Source organism: Quercus suber, unplaced genomic scaffold (genome assembly GCF_002906115.3).
Source record: "Quercus suber isolate HL8 unplaced genomic scaffold, Cork oak 2.0 scaffold_272, whole genome shotgun sequence".
Classification (NCBI taxonomy): Eukaryota; Viridiplantae; Streptophyta; class Magnoliopsida; order Fagales; family Fagaceae; genus Quercus; species Quercus suber.
In genome coordinates this window covers 294,428-317,777 of record NW_027069728.1, presented here as the reverse complement: position 1 = coordinate 317,777, position 23,350 = coordinate 294,428, and the positions used below count along the sequence as shown (strand labels likewise).

The 23,350-nt window shown below is 32.9% G+C and overlaps 1 protein-coding gene and 1 long non-coding RNA gene across 6 annotated transcripts; one reads left to right on the top strand and one right to left on the bottom strand.

Moving 5' to 3' along the window:
- Window positions 1–12,494: 12,494 nt before the first annotated feature.
- Window positions 12,495–13,178, bottom strand: LOC112009281 (uncharacterized protein At4g02000-like). The gene has a single exon (XM_024041616.1). The coding sequence runs from the start codon at window positions 13,176–13,178 to the stop codon at window positions 12,495–12,497; it is 684 nt and encodes a 227-aa protein (XP_023897384.1).
- Window positions 13,179–15,182: 2,004 nt separating this feature from the next.
- LOC112009288 (uncharacterized) lies at window positions 15,183–23,067 on the top strand. 5 transcript variants are annotated; one of them, XR_010632208.1, is made up of 10 exons: window positions 15,183–15,476; window positions 17,446–17,521; window positions 18,785–18,896; window positions 19,068–19,196; window positions 19,518–19,591; window positions 20,633–20,723; window positions 20,848–21,194; window positions 21,935–22,117; window positions 22,344–22,398; window positions 22,511–23,067. It is a non-coding gene; the product is annotated as an uncharacterized LOC112009288 (long non-coding RNA). The 5 variants fall into 5 exon arrangements; XR_002882657.2 differs by lacking the exon at window positions 19,068–19,196 and adding an exon at window positions 22,204–22,242 and having other exon boundaries at window positions 15,186–15,476; XR_010632207.1 differs by lacking the exon at window positions 19,068–19,196 and having other exon boundaries at window positions 15,185–15,476; window positions 20,550–20,723.
- Window positions 23,068–23,350: the final 283 nt, after the last annotated feature.

Sequence of the window (23,350 nt, the reverse complement as noted above, 5' to 3'; positions counted from 1 at the left end):
GACTCATATCTATGGTGCTATACCCACCTCTTTAATTCCATTGAGGAAGAGAGAAAATCTTGCAAGTTAGTTAAACCTTGAAAAAAAAAAACATACACACATATATATACCAAATAGGGTGCATACACACGCATATATTTTGTAAAATAACGTGCTAAAATGATAAAGTTAATTTTTAGTGTGTCAAAATAACATTTTTTATGAGAGAGCTGATGAGAATGATCTTATTAAATTTACATCTTGTAAGTATTGTGCGATATAAAAGTTTGAAAAGTTTATTATTATTATTATTATTATTATTATTATTATTATTAATTTTTATGATGGAGACTTAAAAAAAATATTAAAAATTAATTTTTAACTTTTTAATCTGATCGATTGATTCACTTTATGCTACTAGATGATTTGACAGATTCTCTCATTCATTCTTTGCCTAACTTTCCTACTTTAGCATCTGTTTTAGAGACAGTACTATTACTATGTATTCAAATTTCCACGAATCACATCACTATCTTAATCCAGTAAAACGTTCGGATCCGGCTAGAGACTGATCTTTAGGCGAAACGAAATCTCTCTTTTTCTCTTTTACTGGGTGCTGTCACATGAGACATGACCCACTGCTCCCACTCTCTCGACATACGATCAAAATTAAAGCATGGAAACAATAAGATGTTACATCTTCTTTTACATTCATTTCTTCCTTGGAGATAAACTAACAAAGCTTTAATTTTCAGTGGTTTTTTTCCCTAAACCATTGAAAATTTTGTCTTTTGTTTATATGTTATAAAAAAAATTTTGCTTTCTGTCCTTGAACTTAAAAAAATATCCATAAACTATCGGAAAATCTATTTTTTCATCTCTATTTTTTATCTCTAAACTATTAAGAAATCTTTTTATAACGTTTAAGGATGAAAAATGAACTTTTTATAATTTAGGAATAAAAAAAAAAACTTTTGGTAAGGTTTAAGGTACAAAATAGTATTTTATATAAAAAAAAAGTATAAATACTTGAAAAAATAATAAAAAACTAAAATATTTTGACCATCATTAAAAAAAAAAAAAAGATTGAACACTCTGATTTGAGAACCACAAAACTTTTGATTCAACAAATATAAGAATAATTCTAAGTCCACATTAATTAATTAATACAACTACATTATCCAAAATTAATTATTTTTTATCTCTTAATTTTTATGATATCCATACTATTTAGGGACTAATTTGGTTTTAAGACCAAATTGGCTGGTTTAAAAAGTCTTAGACCTGATTGGCATTAACCCAAATCTTAGGATATATTAGTAGAATATTTTATTTAATTACAACTACATTAACCAAATATCAATTTTTTTAAGAGAGTTTCAACCTATAGTATCCGCTTCAAATAATAGCTCTTTATCATCAGATCAAGACACCAATTGATTTTGGTGTAGGCAGAAATTGAACTTCAAATCTCTTATTCAACTATTAGAAGTTTTACTAGTTGAACTAATTGGAACCTACAACCAAATATCAATCACACCAATGAACTATGGGTCAGTATGTCACTAAGGTCCTCTGTAGACTTTTTGCTGGTCTCACAGTGCATATGGAATATGCACTGATTAATTGTTTTTGTTTTGGTGTCACTAAGGCACCCTGTAATCTTTTTTTGCTCTCGTAAATCGTAATAAAGGATTAGGACCGCCTCCCTAGAGAAAGGGTGGTTCCTTCCATTTATGCACTTGCACGTAGCATCTCACGGTGCTTATGGACAAATTAATTAGTGATTACTTGATTAGAGCCTCGTTAAAGTCTACTGTGTTCCATATGGATGGTCTCTGTGCTCTGCACTTAGTTGCAGAGCCGGCCTAACATAATTTGGAGCCTAAAGCGAAGGATTTATGTGAGGTCTTTTATATATAAATATTAATTAAATAAAATAATTTAATATTAATCAAATTGAGGTTAATTTGATGTATTAAATACATAATTTAATGAATAATACTAACTAAAACTAAGGTTAATTTCATATAAAGAATTGAATATCATTGTTGAAAAATTAATTTAACAAAAAAAAAAAAATATATATATATATATTAAAGAAAATTAAGTTATCTTGGATATATAACGATACATAATTAATTACATTTATAATCTATGGTATTAATTGATGTGTGGCTTTGTAGTAGATTAGTTTACAAATATTAAAGTTTCAAACTATTAGTTTCTCCCAAAAAAAAAAAAGTTTCAAACTATTAGGAGAGATTAATCATCATTGATAATCTAACACATTTGCAAAATTTTTTTAAAGCCTTGTTATAAATAAAAAAGTAAAATGTTTAAGGTATTACAAAATATTCACAATATAATGTGATAATAACAATTATTGATGAACTTCAATAATGTAATTAATAAATATTTAAAATACTTTTTTTTTTATTGGTAGCATGTCAGTTTGTAAATCTATAGTAAAAATTATAATATCCCTAACATCACTAATAATAAAAAGTGCACAACAGTATGAAAAAATTCATATTTTTTTATAAAATTTTGGACCTTTTACAATGGGATGGGGGCCTTTTTTGTAAATGGCAAATATTTTTTGTGGTAGGGGCCTTAGGCCTAGGCTTAAGTTGCTTAGGCCTTGGGCCAGCCCTGCTTAATTGAATGATGAGTACGGGTGTAATTTGATGGTAAGAGTTCTCATATTGTTTCAAATAATCATTTGCAAAGGTTGAGTGGTTTCACTAGTGGTATTTCAATAAATATATTATGTTCATGATAATATATATATATATATATATATATATATATATATATATATATATATAACCCCATATATCAACGGCTCGGTAATACATTTAGCAATACCCTTTGCCACATATTACCGTCACATGACGTGGACTCATCGAGTCCACACGGAATCTTTTTATTTTTATTTTTTATTCAGCAAATAAATAAATTTAATGGTGAGTGTAAATTTTGGTTGGTCACAGATAGGGTGATAAAAGGAAGTTGCATTGGTTAAGTATTGGATCGCAAGACATTTCCTGGCGGCAGTCTTCTTCTTCTTTTCTCTTTCACCTTTTGCTTTTTTGTTTTTCATTGGGGTTCCCTCGTTGTTGAACTTGAAAATATTGTTTCCTATTTTTCGTACAGATATTGCGTGGGGATAATATTTAGTAAAAGCATTCACTACCGCACGGGTCCAGGCTTATTCCCTATAAGCCTGATGCGACTACCGAGCATCGCGGAGGAGTGAATACATCATCACTGAACTTTCAATAAAATAAAAAGAAAAGCAGAGAGAAGAGGGCGTACATCGGTGCATTCTCATCATGAGATCTAAACTTTTGATGTTCCGAATGAAAGATTTAACCACTACCTATCTCGTTAATCCCATATATCATCATTGATCAATACCCACCTCTTTATTTATTTTATAGAACAAAATTGAAGATACCCACCTCTTTAGTTATGAACATAGCTAGATGCATTTCTTCCCCCAAAAAAAAGAAAAGAAAAAAAAAAAAAAAAAAGCTAAAGATGCAAATAGTATTTTATAAATCAAAAGATCTATAGTAAGAAGTGTTTATAAAATTAACTTAATAGAACATATTAGATACTTTTTACCTACCACAACCAAGTGGGAGGTAAATATTGTATCAGTACTGGTTGTATCGATAAAATATATCGTATAAGCTATTAAACTGGATTTGATATTTATTTAAAATGTATTGGATAAAATACTGAATTCTATTGGTTGTATTGGAAATATTTTAGGTGTTTCAACCGATACAATAAAAAATGAAATAAATATGTTAAAAAACATGCTATTTAAGCTAATATATTAGGTAAATATATTTAGAGTAATATTTAGGCTTATAAAATATATGAATTTTAAATTTTATGGTGATAAACATAAAATTTAATAAATTCATACTTACATAAATAAATAAATACAAATATACATACATGTATAAAAAAATATAGGTTAAATTGCAAACTAAGTTTTGGAGTGTTTTGATTTTACAACTTAAAGTTTTAGAATTTGGATTTTATCCCTTAAAATTTGTGGGTGTTTGGATTTTATACCCTGACATTTCAAAATTTGAATTTTACCTTTTAAAGTTTGGGGGTTGTTTGGATTATACACCCCGAAGTTTTAGATTTTAGATGTTACTCCCTAAAGTTCTATTCCATTTGCTTTATTAGTCAATTCATTCATATTTTTTGTTAAGCGCCACATAAACTTGCCATTCATACTTAGTTTATCTAATAAAATGATGTCATCTCATTTTTATAGCCTAAAAAAATATTAATTAAAAATGGCATGATATAATAAAAATGACATGACATTATTTTATTGGATGAACTAAATATGTGTGATAAGTTTATGTGGCACCTAACGGAAAATATAAATGGAGGGGCCGCTAATGCAAACAAAATAAAATTTCAGGGGGTAAAATTCAAATTCTAAAATGTTAAGGTATAAAATCTAAACACTCCCAAACTTTAAGTGTATAGTTTGTAATATAGTCAATATATGTATATATACACACACACACTAGTCACTAACTTGTGCGACGCATGTGCTAATTGAAAAGCTATATATATAACCAAACTTGGTCATGGAGAACATATCATTGATATAAAGTTTACTTGAGAGGACAATGAAAATGATATTGAATATTATCATGATGAACGAATTGAAAATTCACAACTACCTTAAATTTAAAGAATAAAGACATCTATTTCACAACATTATATTGAATGATTAAAGCCCTTAGAATGAGAGTAATTTGGTAGAATTGTGAAGTAATGCTTTCTTTCATATGCAAATATATCATCCAAAGTACAAAGCGTCCAATGGAACCATAGAACATGAAAATATATGTTCTTCTCACTAAGATACAAATAGCTTAATTAAATTTATGACTAATCAACAACAACATGGTGTGGAAATTGTTTACCAAAAAAAAAAAAAAAGAGGAGTATCTAACGATAAAATATATGTATCTAATAATTCTAACCATAAAGCAACTACAATATGAGAATCTGGTTCAAAGTATTAAAACAATTATAACTAAATTTACGAAATGCCCTTTATATATATATATATATATAGTGATGGTGTGATGCCCCACCAACAGTGATAGGGCCTCACCTATTCCACATATGCTCACTGTCCGCCAGAGGTCTTCCTAGAATTTCATATAATCTGTAAGACTGTAACACTAACCAATAAGCTACCGTAACACTGTCCATTAGAGGTCTTCTGGGAAAAGATGAACAGATGAAAATCAGTAAACTTACCATTATGAATTGGACGCTATTTTACAGCTACAACCTCATACTACACTTAATAAGTTTTCTTTTTCTTCGTTGAATGCTCAGGCTCTCCAAGTGTCATTAGTAGTTGGAAGAATTGGAGCTTGAACTTCATAGAAGCGAGTACATTTTTCTTAACAGAATTTTTTTTTTTTCAAAAAAGGTAGGTAAAGGACTAAAGGTGGCAAAACTTTGACAAAATTATCAGAATCCCTTTGGTCTATAAATTATATCAAGAATATGGAAAGAACAATTAGGCACTCACCTGGAGTATTTGGGTCATGTTCAACCTCTTTATTAGTGGTTGCCCACTCCAAATGCTCAAGAACATTTGCAACTAAAGAAACCCCAACACCGATTGCAACCTTTTCCCATTTCTTATATAAATTAGGTTAAAGTATGAGACATACTTTAAACTAATCAACTCATAGTCTACTTCAGCAGTAATACCCCATGTAGAGAAAAAGATGGGATCATATCGATTCTAGGAGTAAAGGAGGTGGTTCGGTTTGAATCATACTTAGCTTTGCCTACCTTGGTTAGGCATGCAAAGTACCACACATTCTCATACTTGAAGGATAGAGTCTGGAAAAAGTTGTAGGGGGTGCAAAGGCTTGTTGCTTTCTAGGGCCGGGAAGGAAGTGCTTATAAAGGCAGTGGCTCAATCTATCCCAACTTATACGATGGGAGAATTCCAATTGCCTATGAAGCTGTGTGATGAGCTCAATGTAATATGTGCAAAATTTTGGTGGGGGCAAACTGGGAATGAGAGGAAAATTCACTGGAAAAGCTGGAGGAAAGAAAGAGGGAGGAATGGGCTTTCAGGACTTGAGAACCTTTAATCTAGCCATGTTGTCTAAGCAAGCATGGAGATTTATATAAGATGAAGACTCATTGTTATCCCAATGCTTCAAAGCAAGATATTTTCCGTGATGTCATTTTCTAGATGCTGTGGACATCAAATAGTTCCTATGTGTGGAGAAGTATCATGGCTGCAAAGCCTATTCTACAAAAAGGTTGCTGTTGGAGAGTAGGAGATGGTCAATCCATTAAGATTCATTCGGATAAATGGATTCCCAACCAAACAACAAACAAACAAAGTTATACGATGGGAGCCAACTGCCTATGAAGCTGTGTGATGAGCTCAATGCAATATGTGCAAAATTTTGGTGGGGTAAATTAGGAATGAGAGAAAAATTCACTGAAAAGCTGGAATAAACTTTTGAGGCTAAAGAAAGAGGGAGGAATGGGCTTTCGGGACTTAAGAACCTTTAATCTAGCTATGTTAGCTAAGTAAGGGTGGAGATTTATACGGGATGGAGACTCATTGTTATTCCAATGCTTTAGAGCTAGATATTTTTCACGATGCCATTTTCTAGATGCTGTGGAGTCACCAAATAGTTCCTATGTGTGGAGAAGTATCATGGCTGCAAAGCCTATTCTACAAAAAGGTTGCTGTTGGAGAGTAGAAGATGGTCAATCCATTAAGATTCATTCAGATAAATGGATTCCCAACCAGCCAACAAACAAAGTTCTACACCCGGCTATTGAGGATGGTGGAGTGTGGCGAGTTTTAGATCTGATTGTTCGGAGTTAAATTGGTGGTGAAGAGATTTCATAATGACAAATTTCTCCACATATGTTTGGCTTCATAGAACACTTTACGAATCTTTTTGCAAAATTAAATATTTACAAGTATCAATAAAATAAATGACGAGCAAAATGAAAAAAAGAAAAAAAGAAAAAAAAAAAAAGAAGATCTGGAACTAAATCATATATATATATATATATATAATCTATTATATGCGCAAAACCTTTTTGCAAATTTTAAAGTTAAGCCATAGAGAGTATTTCGAACTACATGAAATCTATTATATGCACAAAACCTAATCAACATGGCACATGGATAAAAAGAGGGGGAATCATAAATAATTCTGGTTGTTATTGATTAGAATTTTAATTCTATTAGGAGTTATTATGAAATACCATACCTTTATGTTTGGCATAAATCTACCTAAATTTTCTAATTTTCTAAAAAAAATGACAATGCACTTAGACATGCAAATTAATCTAAATATTAGAAACCAAAACAAAGTGATTTTTGTATAATGAAAATTAAAGATGGAGATCAAGGTTAATTGATTAAATTGGCACATCCAATACTAAAATGAAGAAGCAAACTACAAAAAAGAAGCATCCAAATCTTTTAAGCAAAACCATTGATAAATGCACCAAGTATTCTAACCCAAAGCATCATAGTGCCCCACTTCTATATCTATATAGAACTAACACTAATCATATAAGGAAAAAAAAAAATAGAGAAGGGTTGCAATATTTGTAGTATGTTTGTTACCTAAAATTTGAAGATTATTGCCAAAAATTGAATCACTCATAACTGCAACCACGTTATCAAGAGTTATGACTTTGGCAATAAGTTTTTAAGGATAATTGAAAATACCTCCATTAACATTAAAATATGATGAGAATTGAGAAGTAATACCTTTGGCAAGGTCTTGCATGCCGAAAGTGCATCCTTCTTGGGCTATTCTTGTGAACAATAATTTGTATAATGAGTAAAATCAATAAAAAAATAATTTGTATACCCTATGTAAAATGAAGCAAAGTTCAGATTGAAAGTAGGAAGAAAGTTTATATAAAAATATGTCTCATTATAAAATGAAAAGCACTTAAAAAAAAATCTAACTTGAAAAGAAAATAAAAAATCACACATCCGTTAACATTGTTGAAGCTTTAATTACTCACCTAGCATCGTGATTGAAGTTTATTATATCATTCAAGGGCCAAGGCCACACCTATATTATATAGGTATTAGATACATCATATAGAAGTTTGATTGAAAGAAGGCCTCCAACTCTCCACACCTAATGTTTTTAAAGAATTGTGAGTCTATCCATGATTCCTCTTGTGCACAGATACTCTTGCATTGTTTTCGTGGTGTGAGTGGGCAAATTTGTATGATTACATCTTGTAGAAAAATACCTGTAGTATAGTAATTAAAAAAAAAAAAGAAAAAAAGAATTATATTACACTACATTGCTGCAATTTAAAATGCATAAGACTTTTTTTTTTAATAAATTTTTTTTTAAAACATTTATATATATATATATATATATATATTAGGTGAAGAAAAATTATATATATATATATATATATTTTTTTTTTTAAATTTAAAAAAATTTTCTGCAATATAATGAAGCCAATTGGTGCAACTATACCATTTAAGCCAAACTTTTATTATATAGTATATGATGGTATCATGTTAGCTTCCTTTAATATATTGATATCTATTACATGGCAATTTCTATCACAATAGATTGTCAATGTTAATCCTTCCACCTAAAAACTACGATTAACCATAACATTATATACACATTCTTTAATACTATGGCTCTCTCCCTATTTTGTGATTTAGATTCTTTTCATTATTAATATTATGTATAAATTTTATCGGCAGCCATTAAAAAATATGTTTCCTCTTTCCATATGCTCTCTTTTTTAGAATGGTTCTCAAACTGCTCTTTTTTATATTTTTGATGTTCTCAGATTAATCATAATATTGAGAGGCATTTTTCAGCAACTGAAAATTGTTACACACCTTCAGTGGTAGGCAAGGAAGCAAATCTCTTTCTTAGCTCATCACAACAAGAATTACATTATGTTCATGTTCATTGCCTCAAAAGGGGCTGTTCTGATTCTCAAAAAAAAAAGAAAAAAAAAAGGGACTGTTCAGGTTATTATGGAATTTAATGCTGAAAAATAATTTTAATATTAGCTTTGTTTAACTCAACAACTTTTTTTTTTTATTATTATTTTTTTTTTTTTTTGAGAAACATTATTATTTTTTTTATTGTCAAGATATTTGAATTATTTATTATTTTCACCTGAAGATTTTACTTAACTATGTTTTAAATTGTATTATGGATTGCTTTTATTATATTCAATCTAGGGCTTTTTCACGCGGGTTTGTATGTGGGGGCGTTTTCTATTTTCTATTTTAATTATTTTTTAATATATATAAATTTGGAGCTACAATATGATTATTAGAATTTGAAATTGTGTAATTAAAACTGAATATATATTTGTATATGATATTTTTGATCTAATATGTATATGTATATTATAGCTTTGATCTAATAAATTAATCTTACTTTTTGTTATTTTTTTAAGAATTTGCATGCGTGGGTCTTACATCAAAGGAAATTTATTATAAAAAAGAAAAACAAGGACACCCATTTAAGTTCTTAGTTCTACTTTAGGTAAGTTTATGATTTTTTTTTTTTTAATTCTCAAATTTTGAAATCTTTTCTGTGTAATTTAATTTTGGATTTTGGTTATTTTATGTATTTAATTTGTGAGTGTTTTGATTTTTTTTTTTTTTCATTTGGACTCTCACTAGAAATAATCCCTTTAGTAATTGATTCCTTTACTAATTGTTTTTTTTTTTCAATTAGTTCCTTATACTAATTGATTGTTTAAACTTTATCCATGTTTGTATATTTTATATTTTGAAATACTATTTGAGCTTTGTGTTTATCTATTTCAAAATGGTTTTTGAATATGAATTTACATGGGTATGAAAGTGCATAAAATAGATTTCCATTTCATGTATTCATGTAGTTTAAAATGCTCCTTATGGATTAAAGCAATATTTTTAATTACAAATATATAGAATTAAGAATGTAGAAATATGAAACTGGATGAGATTTTGAAATTGTGCAATAATAATTCATTTAGCTAATTGTTTCTCAATCAAATTATATGTTTTATGATCAAAACCGTGTGTACTTTAACTTATATATATATATATATAAGAGTTTTAAAATACAGTAGTCGCTCCTTATTATCAGACCAAGACACCAATTAATTTTTAATAAAGTAATATCTTAAATTGTACCATTATGCATTCTAAAAAAAATAATTTTGTTGGAGTATTATGCACTAGAACGCAATTTGCTAGAATTGGTTACAAACACAACATAAAAGGATCCTCACAATTGCATGTGCAGATAATTTTAAACGAACCATTGAAAGCCCATAGTAGGGTGGTATGAGCTTGGATTCTTCATCATAAATGCTTGAGGAGTCTCATTAATAAATGGGGCAGGTAGGCCTAAATTCAAAGTTTAAAATACTATTATGTCTGGCCCAGGGCCACATGTGGGAAAGCCCATAGTTATAGTAAACACCACACTCTCTCCTTCTGCGCTCATCGTTGTTGTTGTTGTTGTTGTTGTTGTTGTTGTTTTTTTTTTTTTTTTTTTTTTTTTTTTTTTTTTTTTTTTTTGTAACAACAAAAATAACAAGGAATTGATTGAATGGTCATAAATTAATGTGTAATTTTCACTCTCATTATTATTATTATTATTATTTTGAGAAAAATGTCAATGCATATTATTAAGGACACTCTCATATTAATAATAACTTCAACCAAGAATGCACAAAATTTAAAAAAAAAAAAAAAAAAAGACACTCTCTCTCACATGTTTTTTTTTTTTGGATGAACTCTCTCTATCATGTTTAACCTTCTTCATGACACAACAAAATTCCACTTAATTGAGATCCTACACTGGGTTCAAATGCGCAATACCATCCAATGATTGAGAAAAAAAAAATCTAAACTTTTTAATTTTAACTAGTAGACTTTTTTTTTTTTTTTTTGAGAATCAAAACTTTGAACTTTATTGAATAGTAAGCGAAATTGCCAAAAAATTAGGAATGGTGTGCAATGGGACATCTTCCATCCACACATGAAAACCAGTGACATGTTGTGCATGTCGAACTAGTTTGTGAGCTACACTATTCCTTTCTTTACGAACATATGGAAACCTAAACCAATGAGATAAATTTGCAAAACATATGACCTTAAGACTAATAAACTAAAAGAAATCAAAGAGAACGAGTTAGAATATCCTTCTGGGATGGCCACAATTAAATTCAAATCATCAACTAACTGTAGAGCAATCGATGTAGCCAAAGTTTCAACCTCCACGACAGAAAAGGGGAGATGGATGATTTCGACCCTGTGCCAAGCCCTTCCTTGGCAATCTCGAATGATCAATCTAATCCCAACCCTATCGTCTCCTTGAAACAATGCATCGATTTAATTTGTGCCTGAAACCTCCATAGTTACATTAATCGTCAATTTCCAAAAGAACATTGATCCACCTCCTCTCAAAATTATTGGATAAGCAAACAAGTTTTCATACTGAATTTTCCTCATCACCTTTTTTAACCTAGCTTCATCTGCCTATGTTTCGACTAAGAACATGACAAAGGGATCTTTTGCCTACACCAATCCTTCAAGCTCGTTCACTGTACATGGGTTCCCAAGCCCATGATAGTTCCAGATTAAACAACTCATGGTGATTGGTGGGGCTGAGCACCAGCCTCCACCATTGAGAAATAGGATACATCTTCATCCTCAGAAACCCTCCTATATTTGCTTGGTAACTCTGGTTGGGCTTCTCCCCTTCTCTTTCCACCAAGTTTTCCTTCCACTTGCACTTCGGTTACAGCCTTCTCCCTGCCAACCCGATTCAGTTTTCTCCTTCCATAGGTTGTGTTTTTTTTTTTCCCTGTGTTGCCTTAATCCTTACCTGACGTGTGCTTTGATTTTTTCTTGAGGTGGCATGCTGAGTTGGCGAGTTAAAAACCCTAATAGCTGTTGCCGTAGGTATCTCACTCCCATTAGGATTCTGCCCGTTAGTCATTAAAGCCTCATTAACCTCCCTGACTCGGATATCAATTAATTCTAGCATAATAACGAAAATTGGTATTGAATTTCCGGATTCCGTATTCACCTCCACATAATTAGGAGCAATTATTGGAGGTGATTTGGTTGTGATTAAGTTCGGATTTGGCTAGGTAGCGTGATCAGATAGTAACGCATCTACTCCTTCCACATTAAATGGGTTCAACGTTTCACCCCCATAAATGTCATTAATCCCCTCTGCATTAAATTCTACCCCCTTCTCTGAGGACAGCTCCTCAACCGGAACTCCACTTTCTGATCTCCTCTCCGATGGACTTGCTTGTGCATGCAGAACCTGAGATGATGCACGAGCTTTAGGCTACCTTTGCTCATAAAATCCTGGAAAAACATAGATAACTTCCTTCCCTACTGCAGTGTATGGAGCGGCCTTCAGAGATGAGTTAAACTGTTGTTACTCCGGCTTAAGAGTTCCCTTGCTCTCCATCCATAATTCGCACTCTTTATCACTATGGTTAAGACGTCCACACCAGAAGCAAAAGTTAGGCAAACGTTCATACTTGAAACTTATCCATATTTTCCTTCCACCCACCAATGTAATAAGTCTGCCTCTGCACAATGGTAAAGATATGTCAACAAGGACTCGGACCCTAATGAAGTTTCCACCTTCCTCATCAACTGCCCCCATTGACTTTTGGACTTCCCCAATCTTGTCGCATATTTCTTCAGCCACAGACCTTTTCATAAAACGCACCGGTATGTCATGAACTTGAACCCAAAATAAGGTTGTCTTGAACACAAGGTCCCGCACCGGAATCTCCGAGTTACACCTTTGCAGCATAACTAAATATTTGTCGAAGCTCCAAGGTTGGTTCTTTAGAATCCGATCCACATCTCCCAGATTGTCAAAGACAAACAAAACACGATGATCCTTCTGATTACAGATTTTAAAACCATTGGTAGATCTCCACAACTGTTTGAAAGTTCGAGCCATGATTTCCATGTTAAGAAAACGAGGAGTCAAGAACTGCACAACCAGCATGAATTCCACGGTTTGTTGGTCCCTTTGTAAGACGAAATTTGTTTTCTCCTTCTCTGAGAGAGACAGAGAATTCCATTTTTCAGCCAAATCCTCCATTGTCTTAGCTGCTGTAGTGGATTACTAATTGTGTTTCCCAAAAACCCCAAAAAAACACCACTAGCTCCAAAGTAAACTTGTTACTTAAGAGAGACAAAAGACTCTCCTTCCTTGAAAGGGACAATGCACTGCACCCGTTACCTCAATCTATATCTCACCAAAATATCCTGGCATCTTGGTACGTTGGTACATAGAAATTGGTAAAGTAATCACTCTCTAATTTTCTTATCATATCAGATTAACTGGATTATAGAGAAAATTATCAATGATAGTAGAACTTTCCTATTTTAGTGTTTCCTATGGAATGCCAAATTTGTCAAATTGCATGTAGACTGTAGAGAGGCTAATGTTGAGCCCAAAAGGCAAAGGCTGGAAGTTTTGGCTACCTCTTGAAATGCAAATGCATTGAGTATCTTTTATCCCCATGGTCCCATTCAATATATTATGAAGTCTAAGACAGACGAAATTAAGAGATTTTTTTTATTACTATTTAAATATTATTTATTTAACTTTTTTTGTCGAGTAAATTTCACTAATATATTCTGAGCTTTGGACTAATGCTAACTAAGTTTAAGACAATTCAAAATTGATCAATTTGGTTCTTAAAACTAACTTTATCCCCTAAGTAAGACAACCGAAAAAAAAAAAGACTAATGGGCTTAATAGTGTCTAAAAACTAAGTTGGTTTTATGGATCAAATTGACTTATTTTAAATATTTTAAACCTAGTTGATATTAGCCTACACCTAAGCATGACAATAGAAAATTTAGCCTTTTATATATTTTTGTTTGTTTAAGAACTATTTTTTTTTCTTTTTTTGTGATGTAAATTATTAATTATTTTTTGATACAAGATAAAATTCTACTGTAGTCTAATCTAAGTATATATGTGTGTGAAGCTCACCCTTAGAGATTTGAATCTCAACCTTTACCCCCTCTAAGCATTTATACTTATGGAGTGACTATAAATTAAGAATGTGTGGTGGTATGTAAATGCAGGGACCAGATTTAGGCACTTCTTCAAGTTGAGAGAGTGGGCCCAAACCCAGCTTGCCCTTCATTGAATTTATAGAGAGTGGGCTCAAGAACTAGGCTCTAGTAAGGGATGCAACTGCCCTGCATGGTTGCATGTGGGTTTATCAACTTAAACATGAAATGGGGTGCACAATGATGCTCCTCGGACTTGTCTTCCAAAGCTTGGCATTCTTATTATTTCTTTTAAGATTGATTACAAAGGTCGAGAGAACACAAGTCGCTACAATACTTCTTAATGCAGATCTTCCGTTCCCTTTTCAAGAGAGACTCCTTACGTTATATACCTCTCTAAATTGATCATAACCCTCCATTTGTTAATCAGCCAAGCCACCACTTGAGAGTCTATCCCATCAGCCGCATCCCCATTCCCCCAGTGGGTTGCAGCACCCAAGACAGCACTGTTCAGGAGTCCTATCCTCATTAATGCAGCCAGGACGTTAGTTGAGGGCATTCAATGTGGAGGTGACAGCTCGCCTAAGACTTGCTCCTTCGCCGTGCCCCCGTCGCCGACGCATGGCACTAGCCCCTCTCCTCCTCGGATATTCAAGAAGACCCCTCTTTGGTGGAGCGGCGCTCGTGTACTTCTGAGGTCTCGGATGTCCGAGGACGAGATCGTCCTCGGATATGTTCCTTGGAGGCTGGACACCGCGCTTTCATTCTCGGACCCCACATGCATCCTCGGCGCGGGCCTCTGGGCCTGGTTTGAGATGGGCCGAGGCTGCCTGATTTTCTGGCCTCACAGTAAATTATTAATTAAATAGGTCTAATTCCGAATATTTTACGGTTAATAATAATTAATTTTTTTTACGAATGAATAATAATGAATTAATCCACTTAATTCTCTTGTGATATAATGGTTCTTACTTGACACATTGATAACAATTTTTTTTTTTTTTTTTTAACATTTAGGATTTCAATAAAGTTGGATTTCTATTTGCTCAATATTTTCATTTTTTGAGAGCCTTCTTGCTTCTTGGAGGTGGGAGAAAGAATGAAAAACAAAACCATTCTATATATATATTTTTTCTCTTTTTAAAAATCCAATTACCACTCTACAATTTTTAGGACACTTTTTTGTACAAATTTTGGAGCTTTTGTTTATATAACGGAGGACCTGAAATTTTTTTGGGTAGGGGGCCCCTTAAGTCTTGCGCCTATCCATCTTTTTTATTTCACCCCTAATTGGAATTTGGAAGTCCCTAAAAAGCTCTCTCTTCTGTGTTCTTTTTCTTCGATTGCAGAATAACCTTAAGAAACGTTTCAGGTAATTTTAATCTTTCATCTTATCTTTCTGTTTGGTTGCCTAGAAAATTGAGAAGAGACAAAAAGTAGTTTTATATTTGCGATTTTTTTTATCAAACCCTATGTATTGCCCATTTAATTTTATTTTAAGCATTTCTTGTTGGTTGCTATGATATTTTTTTGATTGTGCATCAAAATCTAAAATTTATAATATTTTGGTTTTTTTTTTTGGGTGGTAGATTAAGATATAAGAAAACATATAACGTAAATGTATATGCTTGTTTAATTTAGGGTTGTCTTTAGTATTGTTAAGTTAGATCCTTATTGAATGTATAAATAAGGTTTCAATGAGGGTTTGATTGTATGTGTTAGCTCATATTCTTTAATTTGTAAAAATCTGATAAAGATATTAAACTTTTATTACAAATTGAAGTGTTTAAGGAGGCTGGGTTTCCTTGAATTAATCCAAAACACCCTTTCATTTGTCTTGAATAAAGGCTATAGCTATAATTATTATTATTTAGAAATATCTTTATGTACAATTGGGAGCAAGAAGAAACGACAATCCTCAAGCCACACCTGAGGCTCTTCCTTTGGGTGAGAAAACTTTGCTAGCTCTCTCGAGTTGCGTAGTTACTGCACAAATTGGAAAGATACACATTCTAAGCATAACGTGTTTGGCCTAATATCATTTAGCAATTGTCCCTATTCAACAAAATAGCATGCTACATTTGTAAGTGCATTATCATCCCAGCATCTTCACATTCCACAATCACTCTACTTAATTCTGTGACATGACTCCATTGCACTATATGTGAGAGAGGAGTAATCCATGTTCTTTTAATAAACAATGAATCACAAACTCTCTCAAACAATGCGGCAAACACCTCACCTGCTCTATCACGAATTACCGCTCCCACACCTCCAGCCCCATCTTTGAAGCTCAAACCAGCAACATTTATCTTAAAACAACTTGCATCACGAGGTAACCACTTCACTGGATCCAGATTGAAGTGAATACCCTGCTGTTTCTGATCAATGAATCATTTTTGTCATTTAAACATTTGACATACTTTCAAAAGCCACAATAGGGAGGGAAACTGAAAAAACACTTCAACCGGAACCCACATTGTTGCCACATTGAGAAACAGAGGAACTCAAAATTTGGCAAAACTGGGAGGTTTTGAACTCGACATTTTGGTATGGAAGGTCAACTGCCGAATGGCACTTTAAGGCTTTCAATGCCAATTTTATCCTGCCTTCTCCTCTTACTTCCATCATCATACAACAGCTTCTTGATAATTAAATGCACTTGTTGGGATAACTCAAATGGGAAACTCAGATTTGGGTTAATTCATGTATCAAGGTCAATTAGTCAAAGTTAGTCACAAGTAGTGCATGCATATTTCACTTCATCAATATTGGCACCTGAACTCGTTGTTTTGCATCTGTGTTATGTGAGATTTTTTCATTTTTCATGCTATTCAACTTGCAATTCAGAGCTTGGCACCTGTGCTTGTATTCTCGTTTCAAAGGATCTTCCACAAATGTTTTATGCAGAATAAGGCCATACTACATTCTCACGGTTCCATTGTTTCACTTCTTTTCATAATGAAGATTATCTGCTTACTTGAATTACAGCCAGAGGTTATCTGGCACAATTAGTTGTTTCTTATCACATTTGAATAGGTATTCTTTTGGGTGAGAAGTTTGGTTTATACTTTATAGTTAATACATATTTGGATGGGTTGCTTTTGGCATTTTACATTGTAGATATTGCAAACACATCTCATGGACCTATGCTTTTCTGGTACATTCATAAGTACTTGCTTTCAGCTCATTTGGCATGTTAATTGTAGTTAGTTAGATCCCGACAAACATTTATGCTTTCAGCCCTATATGTGAAGCGACAGCCTTCTCTGTACAGTATTTAAAAAGGCTGTTAAATTTCTTTAGCTGAATTTTTGTTAAACCATTTTATGCTTTTGCAGATGGGCTTGGAGGAGGAGAATACAAAGGCCTTTCTTATACTCAAACTCAATGAGAATAATACTCACATTAAAGGAAGTAAGAGCTATTATTTGTAGAAGTATGATGTTGTAACTGTCCTATACAACTTTTGCTTGGTCTGTTGATTCTCTCTCAAACCTATTAGTTTATTAAGAGTACATCTTTGAAGCTCTGCCTGAATTTTACGCCTGATCTTGTGTAAATGTGAATAATGAGATCTTTATCCCATACATGTCACTTAGTTCTATCCTTTAATTTTTTTTTTTTTTTTTTTTTTTTTTTTTGCCTAAAACGTTGGAGCTTAAAACTCTTAATCAGATAATGGCTGTTCACTGCCATTACCCTACTATTGGTGGATTGTGATTTGGCCCAAAAGGGCTTGATACTGATAGTGGAAACCAGCTACCACTAAACTAGCATTTGAAGTAGATTTATCTATCCACGTGAAGTCTTCTTCCTCTAAATTGAATATTCATCTGAAGTCAATAATGATCCCCAGTTAGGAAGTCAATGCACTCAAATAATATTTTCCCTAAATAATGAGGATACATGACAGTATGTATAGTAAGCAAATCATCTGAAAATATTGTGAGGTCCTTAAGAGCTTTACTATCTTGCAACATGGGAAACTAGATTATATGATTTGGTAGTTTATGTATGCCAATATTTCCTCCCTTTTTATGCTTTCATGATTTTCTTTTGTGTATGTTGTGGTGGGGGCTGTGTTCCAACTCTGTCTTTCTTCTTGATGTATTACTTTGCATTTCCGTTGTCAACCTTTTGAAGTAAGCTTAGTACTTGGGTCATCTGAAGCTTCTTGTGTCAGTATTACTTAAGTTAAATTGTAACCACATGCTTTTTATAATTTTTATTTGATATTAAACTAGAATGAAACAACCGGTGTTTTAAGGATTTTGAAAGGACAGTAATCAATCTAATTTAAAAAAAAAAAAAAAAAAAAAAAAAAAAAAAAAAAAAAAACTCTATTAGATTGGACGTCTATTGTAGAAAGCCATTCTCTCTTCGATTTATGATTTGTTGAATGCTTGTAATTTATGTTCTTGATTGTATTGGTTCCCAATTGTATATGTCGTGTATACTTGGGTGACTATCTTTTCTAATGTTCGAATAACATTTTTATTACTTATAAAAAAAAAAATCAGGGTTCAAGTGATAACCTAGTGCTAATGGCATCCTTTGTGGTGACCCATTTTTGTGGTTTGAGCCCCACCTCCTCCCCCTCTATCTACCTATCAAAAAAAGTACTAATTCCATGATAAGAGAGATTGCTGCATTAGTAATGTGTTTTTTTATATGTAGGGGATTGAAGAATTCAGGAAAGCTTCCTATGATATACTTCTTAAGATAAGTGCCAGCTTGAAAGATTCATCAGCTATTTCTGATGCACCTTATCACAAACTGATTTAGCATGGTAAGTATTTAAATGATTTTACTTCAACATCTGATTTGATACTAATGGTACCTTTAATTACTTGATCCTTTGATGTATCACTAGTTCCACAGCCGCTTTCCTTTCATCATTAATATCTAATGATTTTACAATAATCAAATAATGGGCTATCTTTCTGGCTCATCTCCTCAGTTAAGGAGTGGAACAGTGTCTGCTTTGTCAATATTGGTTTATCAGGATGTAGATATCTGTCTGTCAATGCCTGATCTTGTCCCCTCACTTTTGTCTTTGTTGCATACCAAAGTGGTGGAGGTGATAAAAGTGAGTGTTCTCTTAATTGCTCTTGATTCAGAGTGTTGGTACAATTTTGCTTTTGACGCTAGTTGATTGCATATTTAATGACTGTTTTGGGCCTTTTGAAAGTACTAGTGTCATGCTTACAAGACAAATATCTGCACGGTCTTTTGTCTGATGTCGTGTCTGAAGTTCTACCATGGTCATTGTCCCCAGACATCATTTTAGATCAAAGGCACATGCAAATTTGACATTAAGCACTTATTTGCCTTATATACATAATAATGAAAATGTATTGGTGTTGGTGTTGGAAATTTTCATCACATGCAAGTACATCTTTATTTACAGGTCGTTGTAATAATGGAGATTTTGATATGGAAGTGAGGTTCTGCAGTAGTCAAGTCAGTTACTCCATTTTGGAGGTGATTCTTTCATTTCCTGTTTATGCTCTTTGTTAAATATAATTTATTTTAATTTTAGAGAGGGACTTGATCAATTAATTGGTTGAGAACTCCTTTGAGCTCTCTCTATGCTCCCAAGTTTGAAATTTATTGACCAGAATAAAATATTTTTGAACTATGTAATCTCTTCTGAAAATTGTTGGTGATGCAAATATAGCTAGATCATAGGTTCCTTGCCATAGAGGCAGCATTTTAAATGGTAAATTATTGACAGATGGCATTAATAACCCACATGCTTATTCTACTTTCCAAATATTTTATAATCTTGAGAAAAAACATTAGCAATGTAATGTTGCAGTATGTCTTAAGATAGCCTTCAGAAGATTTGTTGTGTGTGTCATGCACAATTAACATGGCAGAAGTGCGTCCTGTGAACTCGACTAGGTGGACAACGAAGATGGAGGTGGGGGATAGTTAAGGGGGATTAGAAGTCTAGAGGAGGTTAAATCATGCCAGAGACATTGTGCATGAACTGAACCCAAGCTAGTGTTCGAAGCTCGGAGTCTGGCTTTGAGCCTTTGTATGGTCTTGCACTTGTGTTGCCTGGAATTCCTTGTGTTTTTGTAAGAAGTGTCATAAACCAGAATTCATCCCTGATGCTGAAAAATATTTTTTTTGGGGGCGGGTTGAGGAGGGGGGTTGTTAAGATATTTTGATTTTGTTATTGAAATTTGACATAGATCAGCGATAGGCTGTTATTATGTTATTTGATTGTTATCCTTGCATTCTTCTTTTATTTTACCCTTTTCCTCTGTTCTCTACTATCAATTTGGTCTCATAGTGTGTCCTCACCCATTTATTAGATGAAGTCCTCTAGTTGAAGACATATAATGACTTTCTTTCCCCCCTTAATGAATGAGCATTATTAGTTTAAAAATGGGAAACTGATGTCCCTCCTGTGGTGGTTTTCTTTTGGTAGGGGTTCATTTGAAGTGTGTTTGATGAAGAATCATATTAAATATATGATGGAAGATTATACTGTCTTTGTATATCTTACTGCAGAACTACCATGGGAAAACAAGTCCAAAGAATCTGGTGCTGGTGATACAGAAATGACGCTTGCAGATTCATTTACAAAGGCTTCTGGATCCATGTACGACTGATCACATTTTAATTTTATATGCTGATCTGTTCTTTCTTTAGATCTCGCTCTATCCTTTCTTTAGATCTCCATCTCATTACCGATGGACTTGCTTATTTTGCTTTATTGTTTTTAGGCCGGAGAAGAGGAAACACAAAGCAATGGGTTTTATAACTGAGAAGAATGGTTCAGTAGAACAAAGGAAAAGAAAGAGAGAGAAGAAAATCAACGCCCTTATCCCTAGCTCAAATGAGCATCACTTGTCATCTGGTATTGTTGGTGGTTTAGGAGCAGTTTAAAGTGCTAAGCGCTCTAATAATGCAAAATCACTGAAGAGTCAGTAGAAGGAAAGACAAAAGGAGCACTAAGAATTACAACAAAATTATGACAAGTCATGACCAGAGCAAGATGGAGCTGACTAACACTAGCAAGAAAGATGAAGCAATCCATACACCTAGTGCTTCCAAATTAGTCAAACACAAGGTAGGGATGAAAAGACAGAAGATTCATAAAGGAGCCATGATATGCACGAAGTCTGAATTGCAATTGCTCTCTTGAAGCATGAGAATAATTTGGCACACTGCTTTTACTACTGCCCATTTAACACGTTAAATTGTCTGAATAGCAATTACTTCCTAGTCTAGCTTCTTCAATTTAGAGCTCATTTAACACATGTTAAATATGGAAATAGCCATTTATAACATCTTCATATTTAGAAAATGAACAACCACTAGGATTGGAGCAAGTCCTTCTATAAATACTCAATCTGTAACTATAATCTCTTTAGTGAATTGTGATGCATTTGCTTGGATCTTTCTCTTGTAGAATTCTCTCCCTAAATTCCTCTCAATTCAATTATCTCTCTATCTATCTCTATCTTTCACTTCTTCAACAATTCCTTATTCTATCTCATTCTCCCATTATCTCACAACTAAACCCTACTAGTTTTTTCATCAAGTTTATTTCTCTAGTCTCTAAACAATGAAACACCTAAACCACAAGTTTGATCTTAACAATAACCCTCTTGTACCTAACAGATGCTCTAGATATAACTATCTATATATGCCCCATTGCCACCCTTCTTTCCTCAACAAATTGTAAAGGAATTGTAGACTTTTAAGGAATGTGCTGACTTTTCTGGATTGAATAATATCTTGACCGTGGCCTTATCACAACAAATGGTCTTAGAAGTTCATCTTATAGGTTCTTTTTAATTGTTCCAGGGAAGAAAGTTGTTGGAAAGAGTGGAAAACCTCTTCATTACAATGGTAGCACATTCCACAGGATTATTCCCTACATCATGATCCAGGGAAGTATTTTTCCCCGTAGCTATGGAAGTAGTGGAGAATCAGTCTATGGCTAGAAGCTTGCTGACAAGAACGTCAGGATGAAGCATGCTAGACATGGTAGGACTGGTTTCTCCTCAACCCAATTATTTCAGTAATCCTGGTAGTAACATTGTTTAATATATAAATATGTATCTTTTGCACAGGGATTTTGTCAATGGAAAATGCTTGCCCTGAAACAAATGGTTCACAAATGTCATTTCTTAGAAAATGTTTCTAAAAGGACAACACTTTTTTTTTTTTGGTTTTTGCTTATTGTTATTGATTATTTTCATTGTTGCTGTAGGGTTGGTTGGTGTTTTGTTCAAGATTCTTGAGAGATATCACTTTCTTCTTTGTTGGTAATGATTCACTGTAGCTTTCATTTAATTTTCTTAAAGTTACTTATTACATACTAAATTTGCATATTATGTACTCCTAAAATTTATTTTCCTGTATCGCTGTTCATTGCAGTTTTACACTCCCAATTTTTCAGTTACTGCCTCTATAGCAGAGACGTTAGTACAAATTAAGTATATCTCTGAACTTGTAAGTGATCTTCCAAATGTTCCTACTTTCTGGGCATGTGATTGTAATGTTAGAGGAACACCTCCCATCTCTTCCGTTCCTCTCCCTGCATTTGGAGTTTTGGATGGAGATGGACTATGTTCCTCTTCTGTGAAATAAAGTTTTCATATTCAATAATAAAAAAATAAAAAAAGAGTATTAAAAAATCAGTGAATTTTCACAAAAGAAGTCCAATTATGTGATAATTTTTCTCACTTTTCAATTGAAACGAAACTGTGGAATAGAAATTTTATTATATTGTAATACTTGTTAGTACTATGGTAATGTTGGTATTTTATATAATTTCTCCTATGTTGAGTCACTTGATTCAATGAAAAGCTAAACTTGTACTTTTACTACCGTATTTGGTCATTCTACTTCATTTAATTTTCTGATCCTCTTGTACATTCAACACTTATCAACTATCAATGAATCTCTCTTACAGAAATTATCAATTGTCAGTATTTTTTTTCATTGTTGTCCATGCAAAAAAAGTAACTATTTGTGGGGTCCTAGCACCCTATATGCTTTTTCCAAGGGAAAATGTGGCTTGTAGAGCTCTTGAGGGCATTTTAACATGAACTCATTGTTGTCCATGCAAAAAAAGTAACTATTTGTGGGGTCCTAGCACCCTATATGCTTTTTCCATGGGAAAATGTGGCTTGTAGAGCTCTTGAGGGCATTTTAACATGAACGACCCTCAAATGCCCCACTCTTTGTTGGTCTCCACAAAACTTGATTTTCACT